The sequence below is a fragment of the Falco peregrinus genome, chromosome 19 (assembly GCF_023634155.1).
Source record: "Falco peregrinus isolate bFalPer1 chromosome 19, bFalPer1.pri, whole genome shotgun sequence".
NCBI classification, from domain to species: domain Eukaryota; kingdom Metazoa; phylum Chordata; class Aves; order Falconiformes; family Falconidae; genus Falco; species Falco peregrinus.
In genome coordinates, this window is record NC_073740.1 from 2,549,352 (window position 1) to 2,560,790 (window position 11,439).

Sequence of the window (11,439 nt, forward strand, 5' to 3'; positions counted from 1 at the left end):
CCCCCGGCTGCCAGCCGAATCCCCCCGCTGTGGGGCAGGGACCCCGGCCCCCTCCCACCTGGGCGCGTCCCGGGCGCAGGCACGCGGGTGACCACAGACATTTAATGGTCTTTGCGTAGAAAAGGTACAAAAGGTGGGAAGGGCCCGCGTGGGGCTGGGGGGGAGGGGATCAGGGAGCTGGCGCCCCAGCTCCGAGGCACCAGGACCCCCGGCAGCTGGCGGTGGAGGTGATGACACAGGAATTGGTGATGGCAGTTGGTCCCATGGCAGCCTGGAGGCCTCAGAAATCTCCTTGTAGGTCTGCAGAGAGGAGAAATGGGAATTTTTACAGAAAAAGAGCAGTTTCTCAGAGCCACGGGGGTCCCCTTTGGGGTCCCCTTGAGGGTCCCCCTGCCAGCTGCATCCCTGCCTGGCACTTACCGCTCCTGCGGAGCAGCTCTCCTCTCCGGGCGTGCTCCATCTCCTCCACGAACTGCTCGAAGACCCGCACGTAGGGCGCCAGGCTCGTCTTCTTATAGTCTGGGAGGATTCAGGGGGTTGAGTGGGAACAAGAGTGGGCAGTGGGGACCCCCAGTGCCCCAGCCCCAGCCCCACTCACCCCGCACACGGCGCTTTGGCTCCGTTTCCTCACCATCCTGCTCCCCGTCTTGGCCAGCTGTGTCCAGCTCGTGGCACAGGGAACTGTGGGAGACGGTGGGATGTGTGGGGGGGGCTGCCGGTACAGCCGGGACCCCCTGTGACGCCTGCCCTGCTCACGTACCTGATGGTGGGGACAGCAAATGGGTCAAACTGGTCCAGCCTCTGCAGATCCAGCGGCACCGAAATACGACCTGCACGAGAGGGGAGTCACTGCTGGGGGTCCCGGCCCCGGGGGTCCCCAGGGGTCCCCGTCCCCACAGACCACCAGAGCCACCTGTTTTGGGGTGGACGCTGAAAGGGCTCTTCAGCAGGTGCCCGATGCTTTTGCTGACGTTGATGTCGAGGCGGGGAAAGCAGTACTGCAGCATGATCTCCCAGTCTGCATAGCACGGCACGTTCTTCCCGGCCCCCGGCCCCCGCTGTGGGGATAGGTGGGTCAGGGGGCAGCGGGGCAGGTAGCAGCACCTGGCCCCCTGCCTGGGGCAGCTCCACAGCCACTTACCCGTGTCCGCTCCATCCTGCTCTTCAGCAGCTCCCAGCGCTGCACCGAGTCCCGCTTCTTGGGGAACTCGCCCTGCAGCAGCTCACGGTGCTGTGGCCGGTGGTCAAGGCTGATCACGGACACGGCCGACCCCGCTCCACCCGCAGGGACCCTCCCTCCAGACCCGGGATGGTAGGGCCGCTCTGGGAAGGATATCCTCCGGGACAAGTGCCAGCACCTTCTCCCAGCTCTCTGGGCTGCCCAGGATGTCCTGGCTCACCAGTGCGAACGCCTCGAAGTACTTCTCCACCACGCTGACCGACCGCCTGCGGAGCAGTGGGGAGAGGCTCAGCACCCCACGGCTGGGGGCTGTAGGGGCTGGGCAAGGGTGTCCCCACCAACCTGATGAAGGGGTGGATGGGCTCGGAGAGGTTCACCTTCTTCACGGTCTCTGCTCCGCCCTGGGGGGACAGCGGTGGTCAACCTTGGGGAGTGGGCAGGGGGTGCCTGGCCCTGCGCGCACCCACCTTCACCAGGCTCAGGTACTCCACGGTGGCCGCCCGCAGCGCCGGGGACCACTTCCGCACCGCGTCGTCGCACACCCAGCAGTGGACACCCCGCCGGCCCGAGTACACCCACAGACGATGCTTCATGCCCAGGTCCTCTGCGCAGGGAACAGCCAGGCTGCAGGAGCGCGCTGGGATGGGCTGCAGCGTCTGCCTAAGCCTGGCAGCGCTGCCAACCCGCCGGGCACCAGCGCATCCTCTGCTCCCCCCAGCCCCACGAGAGTGCTGCCCCGCTCCCTGCTTTGGGGTCCTGGTGTCTCTATGGGGCAAAGCATGGTCTGGGCGCATCCTCAGTGCATGAGGACGGGGCCACATAGGTCCCCGAGACCCTCACCCACAAGCGCGCGGTCAATGACGCGGATGGCGATGGTCATCAGGGTCCAGCACTTGGAGCAGATGTCAGCTGAGCTGGAGGCAGAGCGTGGTGGGTCAGAGGGCTGCCCCGTGCCCGTTCACACCCCCCCCCAACACCCACCAGCTATTCCAGCTTGTGCTGTGAACACCCCCAGGAACCTGCAGCACGTCCGCACGTCGTCGTAGTCCGTCATGTCGATGTCAAAGACCAGCTCCTTCTCCTGAGGCTGGAAGGCCCCCCCCAGGTGCACCGTGTTGTGCTGGTTGGGCTGTGGGACAGGATGAGCTCAGCGCTGGCTGGGGACCCCATGAGCTTGGGGCTGTGTCCCCCTGGGGCCAGCTGGCACCAGGGCTCCCGGTTGGGGTGCCGGAGCTCCTGCTGGGGGTCCCAGTCAGGGTGCCATGGCTACTGGTCAGGGTGCCGGGGCTCCCAGTCGGGGTGCCAGGGCTACTGGACAGGGTGCCGGATCTCCCAGTCAGGGTGCCATGGCTACTGGACAGGGTGCCGGATCTCCCAGTCAGGGTGCCATGGCTACTGGTCAGGGTGCCGGGGCTCCCAGTCAGGGTGCCATGGCTACTGGTCAGGGTGCCGGGGCTCCCAGTCAGGGTGCCATGGCTACTGGACAGGGTGCCGGGGCTCCCAGTCAGGGTGCCATGGCTACTGGACAGGGTGCCGGATCTCCCAGTCAGGGTGCCATGGCTACTGGACAGGGTGCCGGGGCTCCCAGTCAGGGTGCCATGGCTACTGGACAGGGTGCTGGATCTCCCAGTCAGGGTGCCAGGGCTACTGGACAGGGTGCCGGGGCTCCCAGTCAGGGTGCCAGGGCTACTGGTCTGGGCTCCCAGTTGGGGTGCCAGGGCACTGGGGCTCCTGGTCAGGATGCCAGAGCGCCCGGTCAGGGCTCCTGGTGAGGGTGCCAGGGCTCCCAGTTGGAGTGCCAGGGCTACTGGTCAGGGTGCCGGGGCTACTGGTCAGGGCTCCCAGTTGGGATGCCATGGTGCTGGGGCTCCTGGTCATGGTGCTGGAGGCTTCTGGTCAGGGTGCCGTAGCTCCCAGTCGGGGCTCCTGGCGAGAGTGCCAGGGTTCCCAGTTGGGGTGCCAGGGCTCCTGGTCGGGGTGCCATGATGCTGAGGCTCCCAGTTGGGGTGCCAGAGCTCCCAGTTGGGGTGCTATGGCTACTGGTTGGGATGCCATGGCTACTGGTGGGGCTCCTGGTCAGGGTGCCAGGGCTCCCAGTTCGGGTGCCACGCTGCTGGGGCTCCCAGTTGGGGTGCCAGAGCTCCCAGTTGGGATGCCATGGCTACTGGTGGGGCTCCTGGTGAGGGTGCCGGGGCTCCCGGTCGCGGTGCCGGGGGGGCGCAGGACTCACCCGGTGGGAGTAGATGGCCCCGATATCGATCTTGTAGGGGTTGGTCCTCTGCAGCTCCCGCTCCAGCTCCTGGGGGCTGCCGAAGGACTGGAACCGCACGTAGACATCGTCCCGCAGCGTGAAGGAGAATTCCCGCAGCTGGAAGTAGTTCTTCACCACTGCGGGGGGCGCGGGCGGGTTGGGGGGGGCCCTCACTGCCTCCCCCCCAGCTCCCCCCCGCCCTGCTCCCCCCGGTGCCCCAGAGCCCGGTCAGGGCACCCACCCGCCGGCACCCCCAGCGCCCCCGGGACCCCCGCGCTGCCCCCCGCCCCGCTCACCGCCGCCGTAGCCGAGCCAGCGGCCGTAGGCGCCGTACGGGAAGAGCCGCCGGTAGAAGACTGGGAGCAGCTCGGGCAGCGCCTCCGGCTCGAACGGCGCCATGGCGGGTGGCGGCGGGAAGCGGCGGGGGCGGGCACCGGGGGCGGGCACCGGGGGCCGCCGGGAGCTGTAGTCCGGCCCCGGGGCGGGGGCAGCGCGGGGCGCGCCAAGCACCGAGGGGTCCCGGGGGGGCAGCGCGGGGGTGCGGGAACCCGCAGGCGCTGCCCCGCTCCCGGTTTAACGGGTCCTCGGCGGGCGCACGGCTGCGACCGGACCCGACCCGGCTGCTGCCAGAGGGAAGCGCCAGGACCGGAGCAGACCCCCGAGCAGCCCCCGCAGCCCCGGGACCGGAGCCGACCCCCGGGACCCGAGCAGACCCCCGCGCACAGCCCGCAGCACCGGGACCCGAGCAGACCCCCGGGCAGCCCGAGGACCGGAGCAGACCCCCGCGCACAGCCCGCAGCCCCGGGACCGGCCGCCCACCGGGCTTGAAGTGGCAGCACCGCGACGCCACCGAGCCCCGGGGGGGCGGGCGGCGGGGGAGGGGACTGGACCGGATCGGGAGGGGGACGGCCGCCGCCGTTGCACCGGGGCCCTTCCCCCGCTCCTGGCCGCGTTAATTAATCATTGACAGCCGCGCGGGCACGGCCAAGGTCCGGCCTGAGCTGCCCAGTCCCGCGTCCGCAGCGCTCCGGGTTCGGCTCCCGCGTCCGCTGCCGGTTCGGCTCCCGCGTCCGCAGCACTCCCGGTTCGGCTCCCGCGTCCGCTGCCGGTTCGGCTCCCGGGTCCGCTCCCGGGTCGGCTCCGGCGTCCGCTGCCGGTTCGGCTCCCAGTCTCTTCCCGGTGCCGGCGCGCGAGGATGTGGCTGTACCTGGCAGCGGTGCTGGTGGGGCTGTTCCTGCTGCGGCGATGGCACCGGGAGCGGCAGATGGTGCCGGGGCTCTCCGAGAAGTACGTGCTGATCACGGGCTGCGACAGCGGCTTCGGGCACCTGCTGGCCCAGCAGCTGGACGCGCGTGGGCTGCGGGTGCTGGCCGCCTGCCTGACCGAGGCCGGGGCTGCGCGGCTGCGGGCGGCCACCTCGCCGCGCCTGCAGACCCTCCTGCTGGACGTCACCTCCAGCCAGAGCATCGCCACCGCCGCCGCCTGGGTCCGGGAGCGTGTGGGTGACCAAGGTAGGACGGGGCGGCCACCCCCATCGTCACCCCTGCCAGCCCTCCTGCCACCTCGCCGACCCGTGCCGGCACAGCCGGGGCTGGCACGGGACCGTGGGCAGGGCAGCAGCCTCGGCTCAACCCGTCCCCTCTCCCCAGGGCTCTGGGGGCTGGTGAACAATGCAGGCATCGCCATCCCCATCGCCCCGAATGAGTGGCTGACCAAGGACGACTTCGTCAGGGTGCTGGATGTCAACCTGGTTGGCCTCATTGAGGTGACGCTGAGCCTCCTGCCCCTGGTGCGGCGGGCGCGGGGCCGGGTGGTCAACGTGGCCAGCATCCTGGGCCGTATCTCCTGTTTCGGTGGGGGGTACTGCATCTCCAAGTTTGGTGTGGAGGCCTTCTCCGACAGTCTCCGGTAAGTCTGGCACGGCTGTCCCCTGCTCTGCTTTCCCAGTTTGCTTTTCCAGGCTCTGGCCAGCAGAGCCTACATCTCTCCAGCCCCTTCCTCTTGCGACCACGAGCGCAGGTGGAGTTTGTTTTAGGGGCTGTGGGGATGCTTAACACACAGAGTGGGGGGCAGAGCGCCCTGTGCCACAGCTGCGGGCCTTGGGTCCCGTGGGAGCGATCCCCCGCTGGGAGGGACCCTTGCCTGCTGCTGGCGGCCTCTGCTCCACGTTCAGCCAAGTTCATGCAGAGGCAGCCCAGGGTACAGGAGTACAAAGGACCGGGCAGAGCTTTGATTTCATTCCCCCACCCAATGGCTTCCCAGTGGCAGGGAGGCTGTGGCCACACCAGCTGGCGCTGCCTGCCCCGGCGCTGAGCCTCCCCCATCGGCCATCGCCCCCATGCCGGATCCTGCGGGCAATGGCCCCGCGGTGCTGAGGTTTGCTTTGGCCCCATCCCATCCAGACTCAGCAGATGTTTGCTCACGCACCACCTTGCACACATGCTGGGGCTGGCAGGGGGTCTGCTGGGGTGGTCGGGCTCCCCCCGCCGGACCTCTGGCATGAGGCTGCCGTGTGTCCTGCGCCAGAGCCGGTGCCCACCACAGCCCATGCCGGCGGGTGGCAGATGCGCCCGGGTGCTGGTCCCACGTCCCATGGGGCGTGATCCCTTCCAGGCTTGAGATGCACAACTTCGGGGTGAAGGTCAGCATAATTGAGCCAGGCTACTTCAAGACGATGATCACCAACGTCGAGAACCTGGAGAAGAGTTTTATTTCTACCTGGGAGAAGCTCCCAGAGGAAATGAAAGCGAGTTATGGGGAGAATTACTTGAAGAAGTGTAAGTACCTCACCTAAAGGTGAAGCGATGCTGTTTCTCTCCTGACACAAGGCACATCCCTGGGGCCACGGGGTGTCCCACCGCCCTGTCGTGCCCCTGAGCCCTTCAGCTGTGCTTGGCTCAAGGGTCCGAGCCCGGCAGGCTGAGCAGCGCTTTCTGCCTCTGCAGTTTCAGTAGCGCTCAGGAACATACAGAAGAAATACAGCTCCAACCTGAGGCTGGTCACGGACTGCATGGAGCACGCGCTGACCAGCTGCCACCCTCGCACCCGCTACTCGGCAGGCTGGGACGCTAAGCTGCTCTACATCCCCCTCAGCTACCTGCCCTCCGCCCTCACCGACGTTGTCCTCACCTGGTCCTACCCCAGGCCTGCCCGGGATGCCTGAGGCAGGGATGCGGGGCAGGCAGCCGACAGGCAGCGGCAGCCGGGGCCGGCAGCGCAGGATGGGACCCAGCACTGCCGCAGCCGAGACTGTGCCAATAGTTTCCTGAATTTCGAACTCAGTGTACACCTCACAGCCCGCTGTCCTCTGCTAGCAGAGCCGTTTGCTTCTGAATAAAGACAATTCCTCCTCCCCACCTGGCTGGCTTCGTTTCAGCCTTGGCAGGGGCTGCGGCACCGGGGCTGTGTCCCTGCTCTTCTGACATCACCGGTGCTGCTGCTGGCTGTGCCATGCCACGCTGTGCTGTGCCGTGACATGCCATGGGAGCTCCCAGGGTCTCTGGCTGTTCCCCCAAGCGCCTGCTCCGTGCAGGGTCTAGCCCTCACTGGAGTGTGAGAGCTGCACTCACCCAAGCCAGTGCTCCAGAAGTTAACACACACGAATAAAAAGCAGCCCAGCACAATCCTGGGCAGGTTTCCCCCTGGGCAGGGCTGGCCAGCCTCTGGTCGAGTCCTGCTCCTCCTCCTCCTCCTCGTTGCCCCTCGGACATCCCGAGCAGCCCCTGCCTCTGTGCGCGGCTCTGCGGACCCGCAGCACCCGGTCAGCAACGGCTGCCCTGCTCCAGCAAACGGTGCCTGGGCATGGTGGGGCTGGGGACACCCCTTCTGTCCTGGGTCACCCCAGCAGCTTTGCCACCTCCTCACGCAGGGCCCATCCTGGGGTGAGGGGACAAAGCCACCACCCCCACCCAGACCGAAGGCAGGCGAGCACAGCGCAGCCAGCAAAGGGAGAACTCGGCAACCGGGTGCTGCCGTCGGTGTTTGGAGGTCAGCCAAGCCCGGCTCCGTGGGGCAGCTGGATCCACCCTGCCGGCACAAACAGCCATCAGAGGCCACACCAGAGCTCCAGGCTCGCGGATCTGTGCGACATGAAGCCATGGATTACAGCTGCGAGACGCAAAACTTTCTCCAGCTGCTGCTGCAATCCTGCCCACGCTCCGGCGTGCACCAGAGCACCACTGGCACCCGGCTCTCCCACCAGCACTGCCCAACGCGCCAGCTGGGGCCGGGCATCCTCACCGGCCTCTATATATACAGCACAAACGCGGGCTGTGAGAAGGCTGTCCCTGAGCCAGTGCTGGTGCGCGAGGATGTGGCTGTACCTGGCAGCGGTGCTGGTGGGGCTGTTCCTGCTGCGGCGATGGCACCGGGAGCGGCTGATGGTGCCGGGGCTCTCCGAGAAGTACGTGCTGATCACGGGCTGCGACAGCGGCTTCGGGCACCTGCTGGCCCAGCAGCTGGACGCGCGTGGGCTGCGGGTGCTGGCCGCCTGCCTGACCGAGGCCGGGGCTGCGCGGCTGCGGGCAGCCACCTCGCCGCGCCTGCAGACCCTCCTGCTGGACGTCACCTCCAGCCAGAGCATCGCCACCGCCGCCGCCTGGGTCCGGGAGCGTGTGGGTGACCAAGGTAGGACGGGGCGGCCACCCCCATCGTCACCCCTGCCAGCCCTCCTGCCACCTCGCCGACCCGTGCCGGCACAGCCGGGGCTGGCACGGGACCGTGGGCAGGGCAGCAGCCTCGGCTCAACCCGTCCCCTCTCCCCAGGGCTCTGGGGGCTGGTGAACAATGCAGGCATCAGCAACCCTACTGCCCCGAATGAGTGGCTGACCAAGGATGACTTCGTCAGGGTGCTGGATGTCAACCTGGTTGGCCTCATCGAGGTGACGCTGAGCCTCCTGCCCCTGGTGCGGCGGGCGCGGGGCCGGGTGGTCAACGTGGCCAGCATCCTGGGCCGTATCTCCTGTTTCGGTGGGGGGTACTGCATCTCCAAGTTTGGTGTGGAGGCCTTCTCCGACAGTCTCCGGTATGATGGTGGTGGTGGTCGGTGGCCCCTGGTGTGCCCCTGTGCCGGGGCTTGTCCAGCGGCTGGGTGTGTGCTGGCAGGTGTAGGCGTGCCGGGCGCCTCTGCCCCACTTTCCCCACGTAAGGTTTTATGTTGCACCCAGTTACGTCCTTCCCCACCGAGCAAAGCAGCAGCGAGGCAAGATGGGGGCTTGTGAAACACCAACACTGTCACCCCCGGGTTGGGAAATGGGGGCACAGCCGGAGCAACAGCTCTGCAATCAGAGAGAAAGTTCTGGGAAACTCTTGAGCAAGGAGAGGGCTCTCCCACGCCCACCCAAGGGATGGCAGGGGGGGTCACGGTTCCCCCTCACCCTGCATAGCTCGGTCCCCCCAAAGCCCCTGCCCGGCTTGGGGTGGTGGCTCCCTCCGTGGGGCTGACGGTCCCTCCCCATCCAGGCGTGAGATGCGACCCTTCGGGGTGCAGGTGTCCATCATCGAACCCGGCGCCTTCCGGACAGAGATAGTCAACCCCACCACTCTGGTCAACGGCTTCAAGCACGTCTGGGGGCAGCTCCCGGCAGAAACCCAGGCAGCCTACGGCCACCACTACCTGGAGACCTGTGAGTACATCCCCGCGTGGTCCCAGCACTCCCCGGTAACCCCAGCACTGCCAGTGTGCCGGGCTGGGCTGACCCCCCCGCCTTGCCCACCCAGATGCCAGGAGGACCATCCTGCTGCACCGCCTGAGCAGCTCCTGCCTGTCCCCTGTCACCGATGCCATGGCACACGCGCTGCTCGCCCGCTTCCCCCGCAGCCGCTACACGGCTGGCTGGGACGCCCGGCTCGTCTTCCTGCCGCTCAGCTACTGCCCAGCCTGGCTCAGCGACACCATCATCAGCTTCTTCTTGCCCGTCCTGGCCGGGGGGACGGCTGGGCACCCCTGAGGGTGGCCGCCAGACTGGGGATGCGGACACAGTGCACACGGGCACCTGCTCACCTCCAGCCCCTGTTAATGTGCTCAATAAAGCTGGTGCAAAGCAAGGGGCTGCCCGCGGTGAACCCCAGCCTTGGAGGTGTCTGAGAGCCGCCTGGCCGCGGCGCCGGGCCATCACCCTGCCGGGGCATGTGGTGCTGGTGGGTCCCCACTAGCCGGTGGCAGGACCCTGGGTGCTGGCTGTGCCCAGAGCAGCCGCACGGCCGGGGATGCCCAAGCTGCGGCACAGGATCGTATCCGCAGCCCTTTGAGGGGGTGGTGGCGGCACTGGGGGATCCAGCTTCTCCTTGCAGCTGGATTCAGGGGCCAGTCCACACCATGGGCATGGCTGATGGCAGCTGTGGGACCGTCGCAGGTGCCGGCGGTGCTCTGGCTCCCTATCGCTGGCTCATGCCGGGGGGATGCTGCTGCCCTGGGAGATGGTTAAAGATGTTTTCCCCTTCACACCTAGTGCTTTCTGCAGCACCAGCCTTGGCATCCTCCAGGCTCACTGCTCCCTCTCTGGGGAGAGCTGAGAGAATTGCTCCTTGCAAAGATCCCCAAAGCTGTTGTGCTTCACTCCAGCTCTTCTGGGACCTCCCCATTCTGCCATATCCCAGCTTTTCCATGTGTTTGTCCAGGTCAGACTGCAGGGGCTTTGTCCCTCAGCTCCCCATCTCCTCCCTTGCACAGGTAAACCCAAGAGCTGGCTGGGAACGGCTCCATCCTCTCTTGCTGCTCCGGGGTCCTTCAGTGCCACCGTAGCCTCCCAGCTCCCCCATGGGTGACCTCGGGCTCAGCCCTGGCAGCCGGTGCTCCCTTCCCGGCACAACACCCGCAACCACGCGGCCCGTTGTCCCTGGTCTGCTCTGGTAGCAGGTGGTCAGGTCCGGCACGGAGGAAGCTGCCCCGGTAGGGACAAACTCGCAGCGTGGCTGGGGATGCAGCTCAGCTGCCAGAGGATGGGCTGGAAAAGGTGCCACCGTTACCCATAACACTGCCAGCACAGCACGGGGAGCCTGGCGTGTGGCCGGTGACTCACACATCCTTCATACTTCTAATTAAGGGCTGATTAGTGGTGACTAGCTGGGGGTTAGGTCCCTGAAGACTATGCACTTGCCTTCAGGACAAGAGCAGCTTTAGCAGCAGCCCCGCTCCCACCCACGCCGTGCTACTCCTGTGCGTGCGGGACTGAGCCCACGTGAGCCCAAGGCCCCCCCCCGGGCTGTGACCGAGGGCAGGGGGACAAGAAGCTGCAGCAGGATGGGAGGCAGCACGTAGGGCTCTTGTGCAAGCTGTGTTACAACTCGCTGAGCTGTTTCCCCAGCCAAGAAAGCTTTCCTAAACGCTTTGCTCGGCTTACTAAACCAGTAAGACGTCCCCAGCAGTCCCCACATGTCACGTTTCAGGCCCGCGTGTCCCCGAGGTGCCAGGCTTTCACGTGCACTGCGGCCTTGGCTGCAACTGCCCTGGGACCCTTGTGCCTGCATCCCTCCAGCAGCATCCCCGGCTGCCCAGGGAGGGAAGGGCAGGAGGATGGCAGATCCCTGGCGCTGCCACTGCCTGCAGCCCACCTTGCTCTGGGTCTGTGCTGCCCCCCACTCCCCAGGGGGCTGGCAGCGGCTGGGGGGGACACGATGCCCGTATCGCACCCCACAGTGAAGTGCTGGCAGGTGGAGCAGGAACCGGCCAGGCTCAGCAGGGCCATTACCAGCCCCCCCTCTGCGCCTTCCTGCGCACCATCCGCCCGAGCCCTGATCCGCTGGGCTCCAAAGGACCCGCTCGGATTGAAGCGGTCACTTTCTGCAGAGGAAACGGCCTTTTCCCACTTATCTCCAGACAAAGGGGAGAACCAGACCCTTAGGGAGGCCGGGGGCTCCTGGGCACACATTTGGGTGCCAATAGCCTTGGGGGTCCCTGAGAATTGTGGCAGGGATGGGGAGATGGGCTGAGCTGCCTGTTCCGCTCCCCACAGCTTGGAAATACAACTGGCTCCCGGACCTCGCTGCCCCCGCCGGGATCAGCAGCCCC

General features: G+C 67.0%; 3 protein-coding genes across 3 annotated transcripts; 2 read left to right on the plus strand and 1 right to left on the minus strand.

Annotated features, from left to right (window-relative positions):
- Window positions 1-88: 88 nt before the first annotated feature.
- On the minus strand, window positions 89-3,873 carry PRIM1 (DNA primase subunit 1). The gene is made up of 13 exons (XM_055792195.1): window positions 3,728-3,873; window positions 3,411-3,568; window positions 2,200-2,309; window positions 2,021-2,094; window positions 1,648-1,784; window positions 1,523-1,581; window positions 1,336-1,446; window positions 1,142-1,232; window positions 914-1,058; window positions 761-830; window positions 599-681; window positions 421-519; window positions 89-300 (listed from the first exon to the last, which is right to left on the minus strand). The coding sequence occupies exons 1-13, from the start codon at window positions 3,828-3,830 to the stop codon at window positions 281-283; spliced, it is 1,260 nt and encodes a 419-aa protein (XP_055648170.1). The 5' UTR covers window positions 3,831-3,873; the 3' UTR covers window positions 89-280.
- Window positions 3,874-4,360: 487 nt separating this feature from the next.
- LOC101918395 (retinol dehydrogenase 16-like) lies at window positions 4,361-6,787 on the plus strand. Its single transcript, XM_055792197.1, has 4 exons — window positions 4,361-4,942; window positions 5,081-5,339; window positions 6,045-6,208; window positions 6,377-6,787. The coding sequence occupies exons 1-4, from the start codon at window positions 4,627-4,629 to the stop codon at window positions 6,592-6,594; spliced, it is 957 nt and encodes a 318-aa protein (XP_055648172.1). The 5' UTR covers window positions 4,361-4,626; the 3' UTR covers window positions 6,595-6,787.
- A 150-nt stretch (window positions 6,788-6,937) lies between these two features.
- LOC101918212 (retinol dehydrogenase 16-like) lies at window positions 6,938-9,472 on the plus strand. The gene is made up of 4 exons (XM_013298622.3): window positions 6,938-8,057; window positions 8,196-8,454; window positions 8,892-9,055; window positions 9,150-9,472. The coding sequence occupies exons 1-4, from the start codon at window positions 7,520-7,522 to the stop codon at window positions 9,377-9,379; spliced, it is 1,191 nt and encodes a 396-aa protein (XP_013154076.3). The 5' UTR covers window positions 6,938-7,519; the 3' UTR covers window positions 9,380-9,472.
- The last annotated feature ends 1,967 nt before the right edge of the window (window positions 9,473-11,439 follow it).

What these genes read in the sequence shown, in the direction of transcription:
- LOC101918212 (XM_013298622.3), top strand. Translation starts at nt 7,520, where the DNA reads ATGAAGCCATGGATTACAGCTGCGAGACGCAAAACTTTCTCCAGCTGC. An exon ending in GGAGCGTGTGGGTGACCAAG is followed by an intron (nt 8,058 to 8,195) that starts GTAGGACGGGGC and finishes CCCTCTCCCCAG; the next exon opens with GGCTCTGGGGGCTGGTGAAC. An exon ending in GCCTTCTCCGACAGTCTCCG is followed by an intron (nt 8,455 to 8,891) that starts GTATGATGGTGG and finishes CTCCCCATCCAG; the next exon opens with GCGTGAGATGCGACCCTTCG.
- PRIM1 (XM_055792195.1), bottom strand. Translation starts at nt 3,830, where the DNA reads ATGGCGCCGTTCGAGCCGGAGGCGCTGCCCGAGCTGCTCCCAGTCTTC. An exon ending in GCAGGATGGAGCGGACACGG is followed by an intron (nt 1,059 to 1,141) that starts GTAAGTGGCTGT and finishes CTATCCCCACAG; the next exon opens with CGGGGGCCGGGGGCCGGGAA. An exon ending in AGAGCTGCTCCGCAGGAGCG is followed by an intron (nt 301 to 420) that starts GTAAGTGCCAGG and finishes TCCTCTCTGCAG; the next exon opens with ACCTACAAGGAGATTTCTGA.
- LOC101918395 (XM_055792197.1), top strand. Translation starts at nt 4,627, where the DNA reads ATGTGGCTGTACCTGGCAGCGGTGCTGGTGGGGCTGTTCCTGCTGCGG. An exon ending in GGAGCGTGTGGGTGACCAAG is followed by an intron (nt 4,943 to 5,080) that starts GTAGGACGGGGC and finishes CCCTCTCCCCAG; the next exon opens with GGCTCTGGGGGCTGGTGAAC. An exon ending in GGAGAATTACTTGAAGAAGT is followed by an intron (nt 6,209 to 6,376) that starts GTAAGTACCTCA and finishes CTGCCTCTGCAG; the next exon opens with TTTCAGTAGCGCTCAGGAAC.